The sequence below is a fragment of the Panthera uncia genome, chromosome B4, assembly GCF_023721935.1.
Source record: "Panthera uncia isolate 11264 chromosome B4, Puncia_PCG_1.0, whole genome shotgun sequence".
NCBI lineage: Eukaryota > Metazoa > Chordata > Mammalia > Carnivora > Felidae > Panthera > Panthera uncia.
In genome coordinates, this window is record NC_064809.1 from 73,375,402 (window position 1) to 73,398,676 (window position 23,275).

General features: G+C 39.2%; 2 protein-coding genes across 2 annotated transcripts; both read left to right on the top strand.

Moving 5' to 3' along the window:
* Positions 1-6,998: 6,998 nt before the first annotated feature.
* Positions 6,999-7,937, top strand: LOC125920220 (olfactory receptor 8S1-like). Its single transcript, XM_049627286.1, has one exon. It carries the CDS (start codon positions 7,002-7,004, stop codon positions 7,935-7,937), a length of 936 nt encoding a protein of 311 aa, XP_049483243.1. The 5' UTR covers positions 6,999-7,001.
* A 12,166-nt stretch (positions 7,938-20,103) lies between these two features.
* LOC125920209 (olfactory receptor 8S1-like) lies at positions 20,104-21,040 on the top strand. Its single transcript, XM_049627261.1, has one exon. The coding sequence runs from the start codon at positions 20,114-20,116 to the stop codon at positions 21,038-21,040; it is 927 nt and encodes a 308-aa protein (XP_049483218.1). The 5' UTR covers positions 20,104-20,113.
* Positions 21,041-23,275: the final 2,235 nt, after the last annotated feature.

Sequence of the window (23,275 nt, forward strand, 5' to 3'; positions counted from 1 at the left end):
TTATCTAACTGAGATGAATATGCGTGTAGATGAATAGATTTAAGCAACCCTCCACATGAGGACAGAAATGTGCTACTGGCTCACACCTGCTAGGGAAGAGAGAGGAATATTTAGGTGCCAGTGAGTGTGGCAGAGGAGAAGCCTCCTGCCAGCCCTTCACAACCACTACAAAATGAACGCCTGTGGATCCTCTGACAATAGGTCAGAAGGAGAAGCATCTGCTTCTGCACCATGGTTGACCATAGGAACTGAAACCAAAGAAAGGAAAACTGTGGAAAAGCAAGAACCATGATATCGCTTATTTCCATAACCCAAGCAGGCATAGAAGGAAATAATCAAGATGGATATAATGGAAGAAGTAGAAATTAAGGTGAAGGTTGAAAAGTAAGTAGCATTTGGGTCAGAATTTGAAGGCTAAAAATTTTAGCCAAGTATCAGCTAAAGTCAAGGCAGGGAGAAGAAGAGTAATGAGGGCATCTGGAGAAGTCAGGTCAGACAAATGTGTTCCCTGAATTCTGCAGCCTGGAGGCATGCTAGAACCATCCAGGGAACTTTTAAACTACCCAGCACCATGGACCCAAACAAGACCAAGTGAAACACGGTATCTGCACGTGTAGGTGTTACTACAAAGATTGGTTAATCCTTAAATGTTGAGCACAGAAGTTTTACTTTGTTCAGGAGGAACTTGGAAACAGCACTGTACAATAATAGAATAAGCTCTGGACACAGAGTCAGGTAGAGTTGATATAAATTCTAGCTGTTCAAATTGGAGACCCAAACAAGATTTATCAATCTAAGCCTCGGGGTTTTTTTAATGTTAAACATAAAGCTTCAGCTATTTTTTTCCTACTGTCATTGACAATGTTACATTCATTTTAGGTGTACAAGATAGTGATCCAACAAGTTTGTACATTACACAATGTTCACCATAAGTGTAGTTACTACCATCTGTCCCGACACATCACTACTGCAGAATCATTGACTGTATTCCTTATGCTGTGCCTTTTATTCCCATGATTCATTCATTCCATAACTGGAATGCTGTATCTCCCATGCCCCTTCACCCATATTGCCCATTCCCCTACCCCTCCCTACCCTCTGACAACCATCAGTGTGTTCTCTGTGTTTACAGGTCTGATACTGTCTAGTTTGGGCTAGATATTTGCCCCAGTTTTTCCATATTTAACTTTCAGTATAAACCTGAATGTTATTCCATTTTTGTTCCAGAACACTCAGCTTCAGTAAACCCCAGCATATCCAAAGAATGTTCAAGAAGCTAGAGTTAGAGTTAGAGATTCAATATTTGAAAACCTCTTTCCCATGCTAACCCTGCACAATGTGAGCTTCCATGATCTGCGAGCCCTGCCCCCGGCAGAGGGATGTCTCTGACTAGAGACAAGGAAGAGAGAGGCATCGTTTAAACCTTGCAACTAAAGACAATCACTGATTTCAAATTCTGCTCTCTTTAACTTGCAAGAGGACATACTGCTGCTTCAATATACATTGAAGTCAAATGCCTATTTCTTTTTAAGTTTTTTTTTAATGTTTATTTATTTTTGACAGAGAGAGAGAGACAGAGCATGAGCGGGGGAGGAGTACAGAGAGAGAAGGAGACACAGAATCCGAAAAAGGCTCCAGGCTCCGAGCTGTCAGCACAGAGCCCAATGCGGGGCTCGAACCCACGAGAACTGTGAGATCATGACCTGAGCCAAAGTCCAACATTTAACTGACTGAGCCACCCAGGCGCCCCTGTTTTTCTATTTTCTATTTCATTTAGCTCCACTCTAATATTTATTTCCTTTCTTCTTGGGTTTGGTTTGTTCTTCTGTATTTTGTTCCTTAAGGTGAAAAGTTATTTTCTTCATTTGAGATGTGTCTTTTCCTTCCATGTAGGTATTTACAGCTACACATTGGGAAATGCAAATCAAAACCACAAGGTGATATCACCTCACACCTGTCAGAGTGGCTACTATAAGAAAACATGACATGTGTTGGTGACAATGTAGAGAAATTTGAGCCCCTGCACTCTGTTGATGGGAAAGCAAAATGGTGCAACCACTATAGCTAACAGTATGGAGAGTCCAAAAAAAAATAAAAATAGAGCTATGATACTGTCCAGCAATCACACATTTGGGTACTTATCCAAGAGTGTCGATATCAGTATCTCAAAGAATATTAGCTCTCTCATGCTCATTGCAGCACTCTTTCCAATAGCCAACATGTGGAGGTAACTTAAATGTTTATCAGAGGACAAACAGATAAAGAAATGCAATATTGACACATAATGGAATACTCTTCAGCATTTAAAAAGAAGGAAATTATTTAAAAAAAGAAAAAGGAAATGCTTCAATATGCAACAACGTGGATGACTCTGGAAGGCATTATGCCAAGTGAAATAAGCCAGTCACAGAAAGAAAAATACCGCATGAGTCCATTTACATGAGTTATCTAAAATAGCAAAATTCATAGGATCTAAGAGTGGAATAGTGATTTCTAGGGAATGGGGAGAAGTGGAAATAAGTAGTTACTAATCAATAGGCATAAAGTTTCAGTTCAGCAAGATGAATACGCTCTAGAGATCTGTTGAACAGCATTGTACCCACTATAAATAATGTGTTGCACACTTGAAATTTGTTAAGAGGGAAGATCTCATGTTAAGTGTTCTTACCATGATAAAATAAAATGTTAAAAACTATAAAAGCATGCTCAACCTTTAGTAATCAGGGAAGTGAGAATTATAGTTAAAAACCTTATATGTATTCACATATTGGCAAAAATTTTAAAGATTAAAACTATAAAGTGTTGTTGAGACTATGAAATTATGAAAATCCTATGCCAATGATGGTGGGAATGTTGTAATTTTTGTTGGCCTGAGTCTACCATACCATAAGTGGGCTGAATCATAAAGCTTTATCAATCTAGGATGGGAAAAATTGATTAGACATATAAAAATACATTTTCTGTTGATTAACTCCTTTGATCATCACAATTTGTGTATTTCCCCATTCATATGGATGGAGGAAAATAATTCCCTGTGATTTCCTAAATGAACCATCCAGCTCCTTACAGGTCCACTGGAAACTGCTACCCAGCCTTCCGACTTTCAAAACCCGCGAGACATCCACCAAAGGATCAAGACGTTTGCTTTGACCCAAATGGTCTGAACACACAGAGAGAGAATGCCCTATGATTCTTACAAGTTTCAACTCTTCTGGTTAATTAAAGTCTGGCATTTGGCTGTGACTTCAGGGAATTTAGAAATTCATCTGTCTCCTGAGTCCCCAAACTCAGCTGGCCAATTTACTGATTGCCTTTCTAATGGATTATGTCCGGAAATTGCTTCTTCACTGATACTTTAGCCCAGTATTTAGAATCACAAAGGCAGCTAAAGGAACAGATGCCCATGAGAGACATCTGATTTCATCTGGATCACATGAGACAGGTTTCTCAGATACCTCTTGTAGGAATCTGAGTATTTTTCTACCGTGGTTAGTAAGAAAGACCGAAACATGTTATTTAAAACATGTTTATCAGAGACAGTCTATTTTCCTGCCATCACTGAGACTTCTAACTAAGAAAAAAATTATCTACTAGTTCAATAATTGGAGTCTAGAAGTACTGATTCTTGCAAAAAGAGCACCTGATTGCGGATGACTCCTTACCCTATGGAAAAACCAGAGCAAACAGATGTCTTCTGTGCCAGGAAGTGTCATGAGCTGGGTAATGTCCTCCATGGTATCTGTAATGGTCTTCACCCCATCCCCACCCCCACTAGAGACTTCCAGGTTATATTTATCTCTCCTCATCTGACCTTCTACTCCTGTCTCTTTGAGGCCACCCTTCTCATCTGTACCCAAACATCACTATTTCCCTGTGCTGGAGCCTAGCTCAGAACTCTAACCACCAGTTAGTTACATCAAACAAGGCTTTAAAGATTTGTCCTCCACCAAGGGTTTTGTCATCAGTCATTCTTACTATCTTCTCAATAATGCTTGTCTGTGCTTCCAGAGTATTGTTGACAATGGGTTTTGTTGATTTCTTGCATTCTTTCTACAAATTTTTCACTAATCTAGAAATTTCAGGTTTAAGGGAGACTGAAACAAGCAGGTGAGAGGTTCCTATTCTGAAGACATATAGAGGAAACACAACAGAGTAGACAGGGAGTTCCTGGATGGCTAGAATTTATAGAATATGTTATATATTATAAATGTTATATATTATAAAAGCCTAATCGCATATGCTAGAAAAGAGAGTTAATTTTTTTTCCTCCCTATCAGTTCTAGTCTCCAGTAATGTAGATGGTAAAAGGAAAAGGAAAAAAAGATTTCAGGGGGAAATACTAAGGTCAGTGAAATGTAACTTCTATGCACACTGCTTCTCCCCATTCCAGATGCCTCCCAACCAGGGGCAGACAAGTTCTCTCTTCTAGCAGTAACTGTTTTTCCTCCTATCCTCATTACTACACCTTGCCAGACATTTTTTCCAATTCTCAACATTTTCCATGTGATTACACTGGGCAGATGAAGTGTTAGATGTAGAGTAATCCTCAGCTACCTATATCTTTGGAAATAATAGGATAAAATTATTAGACCTAAATATTTTAATAATTTATAAATAAAATAATGTGCTATGTCTCCCACAGCTGATTGAATTTTAAATGTAGACACAGATTATTTTAAGAAATATTGGGAAAATACCGGGAGATGTGAATTCCCAATAGTGAAATTCCAGCCATATAAACCACCTGGGTTTTTTTTCATAAAATGAATGTTTTTCTTAAAATGATTTAATCCAAGTAACCTCCTGCCACACCTCTCTTTAAGATAGATTGTGAAAAAATGTAGACAAGATACCAATAAGTGGCCATCTGAGAAGTACTCAAGCTATCCCTGGCAAGTTGGCAAAACAAGTATCATATTCAGAGGAAAGCCCTGGGCTCCAGCTGGAGCTACCACTCTTCTCCCTGTAAGCAAAGAAACCAGTCTTCTTCCCCTTTGCTGAAATTCAAAACTAGTCATTCAGACTTCAATGTGAATTGAATCCACTGTGTTCGCTCTTCAAAGGTAAGTGAGCAGAATTTGTAATCTGTGTTTATCTTCACTATACAGTTAAAATAAGCTTTGGCCTCACTCTGTCACCAAAGGATCTTGGGGACAGGGGTGAGAAAATCTGGAATCTCACAATATAGGGTTCTACCTACCTTGCTGACAGGCCGTGTGGCCCTGATCTATGCTGAATGTAAATGTGGTAGAATGAAGCAACTATCAGCTCAAAGTGAGGCAGCAAATTGAAAGTACTTAAATTTTTTTCAATTAAATTGAATATATTTAATTAACTAATGTAGAAGTCAGAGAGGATGTTTATTCAAGAGAATTTTGCAAGCACAGAGATGAGAAAGACACATTAAAATTGACTTTTCCATTTGATTTTTCTTTTTCACTGCCGAGTCTGAATCAACTTGGTGTGCCACCCTAAACCACACATTACCCACTGGACACAACTGATAGGTAACCTGTATCTGATCTTTCAGGAGGGCTTGGAATATAGAGAGATGCCTAAATACTATCTAGCATGAGTGAGGAAAGCCAGGAAGACCATATTAACTGACCATATTGTTGTGGGTTCATTTCTGGGTTTTCTATTCTGTCCTATTGATCTAGGTGTCTATTTTTGTGCCAGTACCCTACTGGTTTGATTACTACAGCTTTGTAATGTAACTTGAAGTCCAGAATTGTAATGCCTCCAGCTTTGCTTTTCTCTTTCCAGATTGCTTTGGCTAGTCAGAGTCTTTTGTGGTTTCAAACAAATTTTAGGATTGTTTGTTCTAGTTCTGTGAGAAATGCTGTTGGTATTTTGATAGGGATTGCACTACATCTATGGATTCTTTTCGACAGTTAGATATTTTAACAATATTTGTTCTTCCAATCCATGAGCATGGAATGTCTATCTATTTCTTTGTGTCATCTTCAATTTCTTTCATCAGTGTTTTATAGTTTTCAGAGTATAATTCTTTTACCTCTTTAGCTAGATTTATTAAGGTATCATTATTTTAGGTGCAATTGAAATTGGAATTGTTTTCTTAATTTCTCTTTCTGCTGTGTCATTATTGGTGTATAGAAATGCAACAAGTTGCTGTACGTTGATTTTGTATCCTGCAAGTTTATTAAATTTGTTTATCAGTTCTAGCTGTTTTTTTGGTGGAGTCTTTAGGGTTTTCTATATAGAATATCATGTCATCTGCAAATAGTGAAAGTTTTACTTCTTCCTCACCAATTGGCAATTTGATTACTACAGTGATTTGTTGTCTGATTGATATGGCTAGGACTTCTCTCTTTTTTTAGTGGTTTCTTTTGATGAACAACTCAGTTCTGTTTTACCTTTATTATTTCTTGGCTATATTTTGTAACTTTATAAAATGTTTGGTAGTTTCCTCCCTTATCTCAACTCCCTAACACACACACACACACACAGCTTTCAAAATTATCTCTAAGATCAAATGTTCCAAATATATGCAAAATAATAAAGAGAAAAAAGATAACACAAATGTACATAATTAATTAGTAACAAACTATTACAAAGTCTTGAATGTAAGGCGAAAGACTGACTGAGGAAAACAGGATTACAGCATCTTCTACAGAAAATGAGTTCTTGAGCAGAACATTATAGAACAAGATCAATGGCCCAGTTTAAAGAGATAAAAATTATTCAAGGGTCAGATCTGAAAAATTATGTGAATTTCTCTAGAGCTATTTGTAAGAAAAGAGCAACAAATGGAAAAAGCACAGAATATTCAGGGCTGATACACCAGGAAATCAGAAAAGGGAAGGCCATGCATGCTTCAAGGGACTGCATGAGAGATATTAAACAAGTATGGCAATAATGAGCAGATGAAGAAAAAAAAGTGTATGTACATAGAATAAGTAGAAGCTTTGGGTTGACAGAGGAGATGGTTGATATATTATTTCTCTTTGTGTTTTCTTCCAAAGTATTATCATCTTTAAATGGCCTTGGTAAATCACAGCACCATCATTGAGTTTCTCCTTCTTGGAGTCCCGGAAGATCATCATACCCAGGCTCTAGTCTTTGTGCTTTTCCTGGTAGTTTACCTCCTGACTCTGTCAGGGAACCTGTTGATAATCCTGGTTATCAGGACCAATTCTCACCTTCACACACCCATGTACTTCTTCTTGAATCACCTCTCCTTCCTGGATCTCTGTTATTCTTCGGTCACTGTGCCCAAGATGCTAGAGAACCTCCTGTCTGAGAAGAAAGCCATCTCAGTGGAAGACTGTTTGAGCCAGGCCTTCTTTGTGCTTGCCTTTGGGGGAACAGAGCTCTGCCTCCTTGCAGTCATGGCCTATGACCGCTATGCTGCCATTTGCTACCCTCTACTCTATGGTCAGATGATGAGCAATGAGCTGTGTGTGGGACTGGCATGGGGATCTTGGGGTCTGGCCTTTTTGGATGCTTTCATCAATACCCTCCTAGCCTGGAATTTGGACTTCTGTGAGACGCAAGTCATCTCCAACTTCATTTGTGAGATTCCTTCTCTGTTCCCTCTATCCTGTTCCAATAGCTCTGATAACTTTGCAGTTCTGCTCGGCTCTGCCCTCCTGCATGCCTTTGGGACCTTCATTTTGGTCTTCTTCTCTTACGCCCGTATTGTCTCCACCATCCTGAGCATCACCTCCACCTCAGGCAGAAGCAAGGCCTTCTCCACCTGCTCCTCCCACCTCACCGCAGTGAGCTTATTTTACGGCTCAGGTTTTCTTCGCTATCTCATGCCAACCTCAGGTTCCCCATGGGAGTTGGTTTTTTCCATTCAGTACAGTGTGGTCACTCCCCTAGTGAATCCCCTTGTTTATAGCCTAAAGAACAAGGAAGTAAAAGCATCTCTGAAAAACATGTTGCAGAAAAGTTTACAACATCTCAGGTAGCAGATGACAAGCAGCAGATGATTGGGAAGCAGGACAGAATTATAGCAAGATACCTGAATAATAAGCATTAAGGAAAATTTTTGTTTGCTCATAAAGTCAGATATGACAAAATATCTTTTAAAGCTGCCTCTGTTTGGAATTGCACCAAAAAAATAGCAGCAAGTATTTTCTTTCTTTGGTTAATATTTTTCTTTCTTAGAGGCAGAAAACATGCGTCAGGTAATTATTTCAATTAAAGTAATTTGGTTACAGCCATAGATATATATTATTCCTTTTGTTTGCAAGACATTAACAAAATGCGTAGCACTGGGGAAATTGTTTGTGTTGAAGTCTTACATGGATTCCTGTGGGTATGAACCTGGGGGTAAAGTTTTGCTACAAAGTCTTTAAAGGAAGAAAGATACAGGCTTGAGATTGTGGAAGTGTGAGTGGTAGGTGGGTTTAGGATAAACTCTGATTGAAGAGGGTCTTAAAGGCAAGGCAGATGCAGCTGAAGGTGTCTGAGAAAGGAAGTCAGTTTGCGGGGCTAAACTCCAGGCCCGCAGACACCTTCCACAAGTCCTATGAAGCATTATAGCAAATGCCAGAGAATTTCATTCATTGTAGGGTCCTATAGCAGCCCTGCAAGTTTCCCCTTCTAGGTTTTACGGGTGGCTCAGAAGGCTTAAGTATGGTAGATCTTGTTCTGGAGAAAATGATGAGGTTTAGAAAAGAAGTGCAGAGAGAGAAACCTGGGTAGGAATTTCCTGAGGGGGTGGGGGAAAAGGACGGTCATGGAGAAGACTAATCGGAAAAACTGCATAAAACCAAAGCATCCTAGACATCTACACAAAACCATTTGCCAAAGCATCCTAGAAATCTTAGAAATCCAAATATTAAGCCACACAAACACTGTAATTTACTCTAAAATACCTTAAATGAAAGTGGATTTAATTCTAAGTTGTTGGACTGACAGGATGGCCAAAAGGGAAAGGATGGAGGGGGTCTTAGAGAAGCAAAAAAGAATGAAGAAGTCATTCCAACCTTACACTGAAGCTGATAGTTCTACATTGGCTGCTGTGTTCTTGGGGGGGGGGGGGGGGGGCACCAGGGCCAGGACCACTGAGAAGAGGGATCACAGTGATGCCAGGACCGCTGAAAATCGCCGCACTGCTCCTGCCAGAATCAGAACGTGGCTGTGGTGCCCCCACCACTGACTCCTCTGCTTCCTCTTTTTCTCCTTCTCCTTTTTATTCTTATTCATACTCTTCAGGTACCTAGGTCTGTGCCTGCCCTGCAGAGCAACTCTTGCTTAGCTTAAAGGATGGATCTCAGGCATTCACTGCCCCCCCCCACCCGTGAATGCATAGAAATGTAGGCAAAGAACAAATGTGATTTCTGTAACGCTACTCCAAGGCAAATATTATAACTTGGGGTTCCAAGAAGCCTGTGAGTTTTTCTCCAAACTCTGGTAACTGGAAAATACTAGGCAGCCTTCAGAAAGAGGCTGTTTAAGCCTCCCTCTTACTTTTTGTACCCCTCATACGCACTTTACAGTGCCTCTTTTCCCACGCAGTAGTGCCCTCTGCAGGCCTCCCCTGGGTCTTCCACTGATCCAGCAAATCCACCTAAGATTTTGTTCTTTACTTTTTGTTTGTTTCCTAAAGGAAATTTGGCTAAAGCAATTTTGCCTAATAATCACCTCCACTAACCAAACATCTACTGAATGTCTCTTGTTCTCTAATTTCAGAATGTCATGTAAGATAGACCTGTTGCAGCTTTTCCAACATTTTGTCCTATTTTAGATCTGTTTTCTACTTTGGAAATTTCAAAAGTTTTCAGTCAACTTGCCTTTCTCATTGAATGGCATTTTAAAAGCTGCATTTATCAAATATTAAATTCTTAGTATTTGATTAATTAAATTTACAATTTATGAGGACTCCATTTTTTTAGATATTTGTCTCATATTTGCATATATTTTTGCAATACATGGATTTATGAAGCAAGTCAATATCTCTTTATTTTTCTTCATGTTATAGACAAGACTGAAAATATTCCATGAACACTGTTGTGCAGTTTAGATTATTTTTCACTTTATTTTTTACTGTGTTGAAATCATAAAGTATTATTACTTCATGTAAAATACTAACATTTTTCTTCAAATATTTTTAAATTAGGAATTATTAAAATAGAGTGAAATGGTTCTACTATACGGTGAAAACCACTATTAACATTTAGGTATATCCCAGCCCAATTTTTCTATGAGAACTGTCTTTAGGGTACATTCTTTTGTATTTTAGGTTTTTTCATATTTATGTATTTTGAGAGAAAGAGAGAGCAGGGGAGCGGCAGAGAGAAAGGGAGAAGACAAAATCCTAGGCAGGCCCCCCACTGTCCACACAGAGCCAAATGCAGGGCTCAAACTCACAAACCATGAGATCATGACCTGAGCCAAAATCAGGAGTCAGATGCTCAACTAACTGAGTCACCCAGATACTTCTAGGGTACATTGTTATATATAGCCATGATTATAATTTATAAGCAATTTTATTTCTGTAATTTTACTTCTCATAAAGTAAGCGTCTTCTATTTCCAAAAATATTTTAGTCTCTATAATATTATATAAAGAACAAAATAGGACATAGTTTAACAATTCCCCTACCACTGAACATTTTGTTTATCTAGAAACTGTTCCAAGGAGTTGTCCCCTCTTCCTCTCTCCCTTTTGCCATCTGTTTCTCCTTTCTTCCTTCCTTCCTTCCTTCCTTCCTTCCTTCCTTTCCTTCCTACTTCCTTCCTTTCTTACTTTCTTGCCTTTTTAATTTTTCCTGGCTTAGGAAAGAAGCCAGGAAAGCATATGATTGAATTATTCCTAATTCCTATTCATAATGTACTATCATATATACTATTTTATTTCATCTCTTTTTGTTAGGTTGTTCATTGGTGTTTTGTTTGTTTGTTTGTTTGTTTGCGTATGTGTGTTTTCTTTTTTCTTTTTCTTTTTATTTATTTTTTTATGTATTACTTAACATACGGTACAATATTGGTTTCAGAAGTAGAATTCAGGGTTAATCACCTGCATACAATACTCAGTGCTCATCACAAATGCCCTCCTTAGTACCCATCACCCATCTAGCCCATCTCCCACCCACCTCCCTCCATCAACCCTCAATTAGTTTTCTATCATTAAGAGTTTCTTGTGCTGTTTCCCTTTCTTCTCTTCCCCTCTCCCCCTTCCCATATGTTCATCCGTTTCGTTTCTTAAATTCCACATATGAGTGAAATCATATACTTGAATATTACTCAGCCATCAAAAAAAAAAAAGAAAGAAATCTTGCCATTTGCAATGACATGGATGGAGCTAGAATGTATTATGCAAAGCGAAGTAAGTCAAGCAGAGAAAAACAAATATCAAACGGTTGTTCATTTGTTTATAAAAGTATTATGAAGCATGACCCCACCTCCTAACCTAAAACTAAAATTATTCATAATTAAATTTACCTTTGATTTCTTCCCTTCTCTGATTGATGAGGGAGCATTAGGCAAGCTGACAGGCCACAAACACCACCACCCCCCACCCCCAGGTGGGATATGTGTGCTACTCCTCTGGAACTCCTGGCTGCCCAAGAACAAAGGAAAGGAGAAAAACAAATGGTTAACTGATAGAGATCATAGTCCCGCAGGACCTAAGTCCCCATCACCCCTCCATAGTGATGTGGGAAACAAAGACAGAAGGAAATGGCAGATAGAACTAAATTTCCTTATAACCTGCAGCCCATTGACAAATACTTGAGGCTGGCAGAGTAAAAGGTTTGCTCAGGAACTCCCTGCTGTCTTAATGTTAATACTTTGCTGGGGGAAAACAACCTTAGATTGACATATAGCTAGGCCTCCACTATCCTGGGAGTCTTCTTTAGTGTATGAAAATCTCACTGGAAACTTTCCCTGGACTTTATCTCCCCCAACTCCATAGTATATAACCAGCCTCTCCTCATGGTCCCAGGGTAGCTCTTCCTGCCCACGGATCCTGTCCCCGTGCTCCAATAAAATCACCTTTTGGCACCAAAGACATCTTTAAGAATTCTTTCTCAGCTGTCAACTCCAGACCCCACAAGTCCCACTATCACCCCAAAAACCTCATCACTATCATTTGAGAAGTTATATTGAGAGACTAAGAGAAAAATTACCAGGTGTACTGCAAAGAAAAGACCTCCCCCCCCCCCCCCCCCCACCGTTCGGGAACCAGCCAGGGCGTGCCCAGTTGTGGTCTGACCTAAAGGCGGGAACCAATCAAGTTCTGCTGAGTGGTTTGAAAAAAAGGCGGGAACCAATCAAGTCCTGCTGAGTGGTTTGAAAAAAAGGCGGGAACCAATCAAGTTCTGCTGAGTGTTCAAATTTAAATGTCAACCAATAACAGCTCTGTAACCACACAAAAAAATTCCTAACTTGTTTGTGCCTGTCTATAAAAGAAGCTGTAAGATCCTCACTCGGGGCCTCTTAGCGTCACCGGCAACGAGCGCGCGGAGGACCGGGTTCGAACCTGCAATAAATGACCCTTGCCGCTTGGCTTTGACTCTGGACTCTGGTGGTTTGTTTTCGGGGGGGGGGGGTTCTCGAATTGGGGCATATCAATGTATCACCTTAAATTTTGTGGGTTGTTTTTTTTTTTTCAATAAAAATGTTTTGATGTTTATTTATTTTTGGGAGCGAGAGAGACAGAGCATGAGCAGGGAAAGGGCAGAAAGAGAGGGAGAAACAGAATCCAAAGCAGCCTCCAGGCTCTGAGCTGTCAGCATAGAGCTGGATGCAGGACTCAAACCCGTGAACCATGAGATCGTTACCTGAGCCAAAGTCAGATGCTCAACCAACTGAGCCACCTAGGCACCCCTAAATTTTGTGCTTGTGAACTTCCCTTATAAGTTTATAAACTGTGGGACCCAAGGAATTTAACAAAAATCCCCTACCCCTGGATAAGCAGAGCAAGACTAACTCCATTTTGTGTTATACCCACCATCTCATGTATAACCCCCACATGACCTACTTATTGCTTAAGACACTCCCCCACCCTAGTCAAGATGTTGAGCACACCCTTACTGGAAATCGGCTCACATAGGAATGCGGAACCCCTAACCACCAAAGAATGTAAACCCCGCCTTTTGCCCGCCAAACTTGCACGCCAATTCTGACCAGAGTGATAGGCTAATTCAAACAGTTACTGTAGGGTAAATTGTAATTCAATTGGCCACCTGTGTGTGGACTGACATGACTATGCAACTTTCTGTGTGTGTAACAATCTCATTGGCCACTGCTACACCTCTTACACCACTGCTACACCTCTTAACCTAGGGGTCCAAGTCCCTGCTCCGCTGTGTCGGGTATACTTGGGCCCAAGCTCGAGCTTGCAAATAAACCCTCGTGCGTTTGCATCAGTATCGGCTCCTTGGTGGTCTCTCGGATTCAAAATTGGGGGCATTACATAAACGTCCTTTCATTTTTTGTTATTGTCTGATTTTGTTATCAAAAATAAGCTATGCTTGCAACTTTACATTAATGTTACTTTTAAATATCTTTGAAAATCATCCCATTGTTTTTAGTGATTACTTATACAAATCCCAGGTATGTCCAAATCCAGGTTATCTGTATACCAAAAAAAGAAAAAAGAAACACCTATTTAGCTGTTTATTATCATGTGAATTCAGGAATGGGTTCTTGATGTGGAATGTGCCCTGCCTGCCGACCCGATGTCATTCTCCAGAGCAGGGCACTGTCCTCCAGCAGAGCACTAGACTTGGCTTTCTGAGCCTCCTCTCTTTTTGTTTTGTACCATCAGCTCTTTTTCTGTCTACAAGCATATATAGATCAAACCTTAAACTCAATTTCCCCATTTGAGGCTATTTAACATAGTTGCAAAAAGCAGTGTTTGAAGTCTTATGATAGAAATTTTAATCCTGACTCCACCACTTACTAGCTTTATAAACTTAGACCAGATATTCAACTGTGCCTCAGTTCCCTCATCTGGGGTAAATGAGGGTAATAAAAGGTTCCAGCTCCTAGAGTTGGGGAGAAATACTTATTATGCCTAAAGTGTGTGGGACAAAACCTGGAATTCGGTAAGTAATTAATAAACATTGATCATTATGTTTACTTTGGTCTCATTCTCTTCCAAAACTTTGAAAACACACCAGGTTTTAGCATTAATCCCACTGTTCCTTATAGACAACAATAGACCATATGTCTAAAATCCAATGGGTATTTTGTATTTCTAGTCATTCAGAATCAAACGGCTGCATTTGTCACTGATGATTGCTCAGTCCTTCACCATCTTTGGCTTTCATGACCTGCATTCAACTATTTCCCCAAAAACCTCTCTGATTGTTGACACAACTAGCTGATCACTAAAATATTCATCTGAGAGATATTTATGAATTCAAATCACAAGGGTAAAGGAAAATAACCTGAGTTTAAAGATCAAAACACAGCTTCCCTTTGCTTTCCCAGTATGACATACTGAGACTAAGCACACAAAGGATATTGCCACCCACCTTGCCTCCTTTTTTTCTTTTAATTTATTTAAATTCAAGTTAGTTTACGTACAGTGTAGTATTGGTTTCTGGAGCAGAACCCAGCGACTCATCACTTACATTTAACAGTCAGTGCTCATCCCAACAAATGCCCTTCTTAATGCCCATCACCCATTTAGCCCATCCCCCACCCACCTCCCCTCCAGCAACCTTCAGTTTATTCTCAGTCTTTACCACCTTGCCTCCTTTCAAACTCACTAAACTCGAGTTTTTCATCAAAGTCAAAGCCTCAACACAGAAGTTTCAAAATAGAATCCCTTGAGTTTTTAAAAATTTCTGTTTGTTTTGTGAGTCTAAATTTGGGTTTTAAGCTGTGACTCCAGAGAATAAAGGACACTGGTTTCTTGGTCTCCTGGGGTGCCAGGCTGAGCTGGCCAATTACTGACTGCCTAATCCTAATCTACACCTGCCCCTCTGAAGGGTTATATCTGGGAATCACTCACTTCATGGATTCTCCTAGTACAACAGTACTTATAGTGAGAAAGAAAACTGAAAAAAGGGATGCTCAAGGGGTTAGACTTAAGACTATCAGAAAGAAGCTCTCCATACCTTTTGTGGAGGATTGGAGAGTCTTCAATAGCCAGTAGGAGAAAAGGGCAGGGCCAAACTAGAGCTCAGAGGATACATGTCTCAAAGCTTCAGACCTTGAGAGTATCTAGCACCCAGGTAATTGATCTTCATGGCCCAGAAAAAACTTGCAATTGGTCTTTATGAACATAGAGACCTCATGGCCTGAAGAAAAGATCAGAGTGGCAAGAAGTCTTCTGAGGCACAAAAAGCCCAGAGCTCGGTAATGTCCTCTCTGTGACTGCTCTGAAGTCTCTCTTTCTCTCTCTGTCTCTCTGTCTCTCTCTCTCTCTCTCTTTTTTCCCCTGATAAATTGTTTTCCTCTCTGCATATACCTTCTCTTTCTGGGTCTCTGAGATGTGGGGTTTTTTTTTACCCTGGGTCTTCTTATAGACTTTTTATTTGCTGGAGACTGAGCCCCCAAATCTAGGCAGACTCATATTCTCCATGCATTAAAGTCTGTGTTCACCTACTCTGAGCAGCTACTTGGGAAAAACTCTCTGGCCTTCATGACTAACATTAAGCAATGAGAATGAGGACTTCATGCATTCTGGGTACAAACTCTGCATTAGTCTAGGCCCTAAGAATATAATGAAAGCAGAGTATGCAACTGGGAGCATAGCAGTCAGAGGAGGATTGGGCAGAGTACATCATCAGAGTCGATGGTATATATATTTTTCCTTTTCTAGGATCCACTCACATTTGCCACAAAAAGTTAACTTTTTTTTCTATTAATAACTCCTTCAATCTCCCAAATGGTTCAAACTGATGCAGGTGCTGAAGCACACAGGAGGAGGGGCAAAAGTCAAGGAATATTTTTAAAAAATCTTTTGCTGATGTTCTTTTTCCATACCCTCCTACTTTCACCTCTTCTCCCAGCTCAGGGGCCTTCCAGATTCCCATGGAATTTATACTGCTTCTGAGTATATAAATTTTCCCACTTTGGGTCAGTAAATAGAGGAAATACTGAAACTCTCTCTCTTGCCTTTCTTATTAATCCATCTATCCCAACATTTGTGAAATTAACTTTTTTTTTAAAGCTTTACGTTTATTTTTGAGACAGAGAGAGACAGAGCATGAACAGGGGAGGGGCAGAGAGAGAGGGAGACACAGAATCTGAAACAGGCTCCAGGCTCTGAGCGGTCAGCACAGAGCCCAATGCAGGGCTCGAACTCACGACTGCGAGATCATGACCTGAGCCGAAGTCGGTCGCCCAACGGACTGAGCCACCCAGGCGCCCCTAACATTTTTAAACTAAATACATTTGAGATTGATAAAGTGTTAAGAAACTTACGTTTGTTCTCTTTGTCAAGGGAGGTTTCCCAACAACTTGTCCCAACAACTTGGAAAGGATGTGATAAAGATACATTACCGAACTTCCTGAGCTCAAATTCCAGCTCCTCCACTTGGTGTCTATTTGACCTTGGGCATGGTTCTTAAATGCTGTCTGCCTCAGGCCCTCATCTGTTTAAAAAAAAGAAAAGGGATAAGAAGATAAAACACCCACATCATGGGACTTTTGCATGAAAGAAGTAGGTTAATATATACAAAGTGCTTGGAATCAAGCATTATCCTTTCAATATCATCACCATCCTCACTACCCTGATTCATTACATCTACAGGGGTTAATAGTGTAACTGATTTGAAGTGTTTAAACACAGTCATTCCAGTGGAATAAATATGCAATGATAAAATAGGATGACTTTTTTTTTTTTTAATTTTTTTTTCAACGTTTTTAATTTATTTTTGGGACAGAGAGAGACAGAGCATGAACGGGGGAGGGGCAGAGAGAGAGGGAGACACAGAATCGGAAACAGGCTCCAGGCTCCGAGCCATCAGCCCAGAGCCTGACGCGGGGCCCGAACTCACGGACCGCGAGATCGTGACCTGGCTGAAGTCGGACGCTTAACCGACTGCGCCACCCAGGCGCCCCTAGGATGACTTTTTTAAGCCCCCCAAATCAACATCATTTTGATCTGTAAAGCAGATCAGACAGAATTGAAGGTTGCAGACATGTTTGACAAAGTGTTCATATGTGACTCACCAATGCAAATTAGAAAACCCAGCTTATTTCTAAACTGTCTTCTGCATTGACCTCTCTTCTCTCTTTAAAGATCTGGGGCATCTCTTCTCCACTCACTCTGAATCTAGGCTATATCTCACAAACTTCACTGTGAATTGGAGCACTGTGATCCTTCCAGACGAGTAAGTACACACAAGGCAGACAGAGTAAATGTGACAGAATTGAAGTTAATATATGCTTAATTCATACAGAAAATTCCAAACAAAGAAGTGTTCACATTCTTGAGGAGAGTGTCCTCAATTTACTTTTTAATTTTGTTTTACTTACTAGTGTAGAGAACAGAAAAATGTTTTCTTCTAACAGGACTTGACAAAAGCAGAGATAAGAGGGGTCCTTGCAATTTATTTTTTCAATAGTTTGTTCTCCTTACCTGCTAAATTTAAGTTTATTTCAGCCATCTATTCTGCATATAAGACAATAGTCAGAACTGAGATGTAAACTGGATTTAAGAAAGTCCTATAGTTTGAGAAAGTATGTAAATATTCAATATTAATAGTGGGGAAATAATCAGAAAGGACAAGCACTGGGAAGATGACCACTCTACAGGATTGAACTCATTGTGATCCCTTTGGGCAACATCAAGGTCAAACTCTGTGATATCAGGACAAGGCTCAAGAATACAGAGCAGATTTTGAGCACAAGGGGACAGACTAGAGTTTGTGTGGCATTACAAAGCCAGGCAGATTTCAAGAGGCACAACCTAAATATGTAGCCCCAGACAGTGTTTCAAACTGGGCACAAGAAGAAAAGCTAAGAGAATAAATCCCTGAATGCTAGACAAGAGTGAAACAAAGAGAAAAAACTGAGTACCTATAAAATAGTTAAACAGCTGTATATACAAGGTTGTCTTCTTCTTAGTGCCTATCATAGCCTGGCTTATAGGAGTCCACCTGTGAATATCTGATGTCTGAATAAATGGGCTTATAGAAATATGATAGAAGTATAAACAAATGGAGAAAAGGATTGTGAATGGAACAGGTAAAGTCTACTCCCAGACCCTCTCCAGCTACAGCAATCTGACTCCAATTCTGATACTGATTCCTCCTATACACACACACACACACACACACACACACACACAGAATTACTTTCTCTTTCACTTATCTTTAATGTTGAATCTTTATCAAGCTTATGGGCCTGGAATCTTTCCCAAGAATGTTACTTGTACAGTCTATACTCTTCATTTCATCATTTCTTTCTTTATTCCACAAATATTCATTGGGGTTCCATTCTGTGCACATCCCTTCACTAGGCCAAGGGTTCTGGATGCCAAACATTATAGAACACAATCACTGCCTCCATGAAGTTACAGTATCACGAAATGGAAAACATTAATACACTATACATGTGTACTAACATTAACTATGACAGAAAAACAGGGATTCATGTGGTAGTCTACAAGGAAGAGAGTTACTTATTATGAGCTGATGAGCTAGATCATATTATGGAGAAACAAGAATTCTTAAGAAACTCTTCAGAAAAGAGGTAGAGACTCAGTATAGAAAAGATTCAGGCTTCATGATCAAAGAGTTCAGAGTTGGAATCATGGTATTAATCATTTGGGATGATACTCAAATACTTTTGTTTCCTTATTTAAAAAATCTTTACATAATGATTTACTTCAACTTGCATCTGGAGTTTAGTAGAAGTACCTAGGACTTATGTGGCACTCAATAATAAGTAGTTCTCCTATTATTACATATTATGGTGAATTCAGAAAGATAATGATCAATGAAGATCTCGGGGGAAAAAGTTGAAATTAAGGTGAATGTCAAAAAACAAATAAGATTTGGATATAAAGAGAGGGCATTCCAGATAGAGCCTAGGCTGAGCAAAGGCAGAAAGAAAGAATGTCCATGAAGTACTCGGAGGAAAACAACACTCGTTTGCCCTCAGAATTGGGGCTTTCTAGAGGGAAGTATATGGACAATTCTATAGGTACATAGATACCAGGTGATGGAGGACATTCACTGCCAAGCTTTGGTTGGAAGACATGGTAGGATATATCTACGAGATACCTCTTGTCTTGGAGCGCAACCAAATGCTGTGCAACCAAATGCTGACTGTTGAAATTGGCAATTTAGACAAGTAATATAACCTCTGATACTCCATTTTCTCTTCTGTAAAATGGATCCAGCAAGCTCTGCCCTTATTCATGCTACTCCGTTCTCCAACATACAAAGGCAAAGAAAGACACATGCACACACACACAGGCACACATGCACTAAGATTCATGATTACATGAATTACATTCATGATTCATGATGCATTACATTCATGATTACATTTCAGTCTTGCTGCAAAGATGAAAGTGATTGTAAAAAAGCTAAAGAAAGACAAAATAATGTCATTGAGCAATTACGCAACCTAGCAAGGTTTTAAATGGGAGTAAGAAACTCAGTGACAGAAGAGAAATGACAAGTTTTGCAACATCCATTATAGACAGTTCACTAAAATATACAAATGACAGGCACTGCTAACAAGTTTCAATGAAAGGAATTGACTAAATTAGTCATGGTCCTGGTCTGGACAAATTTGTGAATTCCGAGGCACCTGTGTAGCTCAGTTGGTTGAGAAACTGACTCTTGATTTCAGCTTGGCTTATGATCTCACTGTTTGTGGGTTTGAGCACTGAGCCTGTGTAGGATTCTCTCCCTCCCTCCCTCTGCCCCTCTCCCACTCTCTCTCTCTCACACACAAAATAAATAAACATTTTTTTAAAAAATTGTGAACTTCTTCAGCAATCTCTGAGATAGAATATCAACTATAGGATAATATCATACTGAGACTGACCCATTCAGATGAAGCAGAATATCTGTATGGGAAGAGAGGATCCAAAGATTCAATGAGGGCAAATATTAAATATAAGTTAGTTGGGTTCAAACCCCCCTCCTCTGGTAATTGAATGTGGTCATCAGAGGTTTAAGTTTTTGCCTATGTTTACTTCTAGGGAATATTCCCTCTAAATGGCTTTGAGGAACCACAGCACCATCACAGAGTTCATCCTCCTTGGCCTGTCTGTTGACTCCCACATCCAGGTTCTGCTCTTTGTGCTTTTCCTTGGGATTTACCTCTTTACTATAATGGGAAATCTATCGATGCTGTTGTTCATCAGGGAAGATCCCCATCTCCACACACCTATGTACTTCTTCCTGAGCCACCTCTCTTTCATGGACTTTTGTTTATCTACTGCCATAGTGCCCAAGCTGCTGGAGAACCTCTTGTCTCAGAGCAAAACCATCTCAGTGGGGGGCTGCCTGGCTCAAGCCTTCTTTGTGTTTGACATTGGAGGAACAGAAGTCTGCTTACTCTCAGCAATGGCCTATGACCGTTATGCTGCTATCTGTCACCCACTCCTCTATGGCCAGGTAATGAATAATCAGCTGTATATGCAGCTTGTATGGGGCTCATGGAGCCTGGGGTTTCTAGATGCACTCATTAACACCCCCCTGACAATGAACTTGGATTTCTGTGAAGCGAAAATCATCCATCACTATAGCTGTGAGTTGCCCTCCCTCTTCCCTTTGTCCTGCTCTGATGTCTCTACCAGCCTCACTGTCCTGGTCTGTTCTACACTCCTGCATGGCGGTGGTACATTCTTCCTGATTTTCTTCTCCTATGTGCGCATAGTCTCCACCATCCTGAGCATCGGCTCCACCTCAGGCAGAAGCAAGGCCTTCTCCACCTGCTCCTCTCACCTCACTGCATTGAGCTTCTTCTATGGCTCAGCTTTCCTCCGTTATCTCATGCCAACCTCAGGCTCACCTCTGGAGCTCATCTTCTCCATACAGTATGGTGTGGTCACTCCCCTAGTGAATCCCCTCATCTACAGCCTGAAAAACAAGGAGGTTAAAAATGCACTGAGAAGAACCTTGGGAAAGTTTTTGCAATAGTACAGGTAGCAAACTGGATGGAGATGATTAGGTGTTAGGCTAGAACTGCATGCATGCAGATATCTGTTGAATTGATGTTAAGTAAAATTGGCTGAATGCCTATCTTGTTAAATGCTGACAGATGCCTTAGTATATAATTTAACACCCAGACTCAGTATATCTTATTCTAATTTTTTTCTATACATAGAGATCGTAATTGAACAAATTATGGAGCAGTCTCAATAATATATAAACATGAATCATTTTTGACCTATTTTTACCAAAATATGACATACAGAATATAAGTATACAACACAATAAATTTTCTCAAAGAGAATATGACCAAAAAGCTGGCAACCAAATCAAGTCCCCCTTTGCAACACGATCCCACCCTCACAAGTAATACAATACCATATATTACTTTTGTCTTCTTTTGTTCTTCATAGAAGTGGAATCATACCATCTATTTCTTTTTCTTTTGTGCCTGATTTAATTTACTCAATATTGCACTTAGCTAACTCTTCAGGTATAATGTATTTGCTCATTGTTTATTCTCAGTGTTGCATTATTTTCCACTGTGTGAATGTATAATTTATTCACCCATTTTACTGTTGAAAGATATTTGTGTAGTTTTGGTTTATGGCTATTATGAATAGTATAGCTGTCAGTATTCTTGTACACATCCCTTAATGAGCATAGATACTTTTGTTTTGCTTTGTTTTAGTATACACCTAGAGATGGCTTTGTTTGATAATAGGGTATACATCATACTTCCAAGAACTTTCCCTTCGTGGTTGTAAAATTGTATATTCCCATAGTAGTTTATGAGAATTCCAGTTGCTCCATAAAATACACATGGTATTTTTATGTTTTTCATTTCATAATTCTAGTGGGTGAGTTGTGATTACATTTAAGGCTGTACTTTGCATTTCTCTGATGGCTAATAAAGCTAAGCACCCTTTCCTCTGCTGCCCTGTGGATTGACTTTCATTCTCTTAATGTTGTTCTGATGAAGAGAAATTCTTAATTGTAATAAACCCCAAGTAATCATTTTTCCTTTATAATATACTTGCTATTTTTGTGCTGTTAAAATTTTTTTCCTTACTCTTAGTTTATGAAAATATTCTGGTTTTTTTTAAGCTTTAGTGCTTTATTATAATCCACCTGGAATTGCTTTCTGTGCATAATGTGTGATAAAGGTCAAGATTCATTTTTTCCAAATGGAAATGCATTTACCCATCACCATTTATGTTCCCACTGCACTGTAATATTGCTTTTATCATAAATCATATATATGTGTGGGTCTGTTTCTGAATCTTCTTCCATTTTGTTCCATGATTAGTTTGTCTGCTTTTGTACCAATAACAAACTATGTTTACTATTATATCATTATAACAGCCTTCGAAGTTTGGAAGTAGAAGGGTTCCTTGTAACACAATTCTTCAGGATGTGCTTGGTTCTTTGTATTTTCAGACAATTTTTTAGAATCAGCTTATCAACAGCAAAAACGTCCAGGATTTTGATTGTATCTGAGTCTATAGATCAAGTTGAAAAGGGGTGGCATCTTCACAATATTGAATCACCCAATTAACCAAATAACTTTCCATTTAATTAGGTCTTTTTAATTTCTCTCAGAAATATATTATAGCTTTTATTATAGAGGTTTTTTGTACTTTTTGTGAAATGTATTATTGGGCATTTAATGTTTTTTAACTCTATTTAAGCGGTATTATTTTTAAATGTTATTCTATGTGTGATTTTATTGGTATGGAAAAATATAATTTATTTTTATGTATCAGTGAACTTGTTAAATTCATTCCTTAATTTTAAGGGGTTTTTTCTGTAGATCAACTTTTTCAGATTAAGAAAGTTTTCTTTCCTTTTTGTAGTTTGCTAAGTGTTTTATGCATAAATTATGTCGAGTTTTATCAAATGGTGTTTCTGTATCTATTGAGCTATCATCTAGATTTTCTAATTGTATTAGTTAGAAAGGTCAATTCTATTAGTTGATTTTTAAACATAAAACTTCACGGGGCACCTGGGTGGCTCAGTTGGTTAAGTGTCTGACTTCAGCTCAGGTTGTGATCTCATGGTTTGTGAGTTCGAACCCCACATCAGGCTCTGTGTTGGCAGCTCAGAGCCTGGAGCCTGCTTTGGGTTCTGTGTCTCCCTTTCTGTTTGCTCCTTTCCCATTTGTGCTCTGTCTCTCTCAAAAATAAGTAAACATTAAAGGTAAAACTTCACATCGGTTTTATT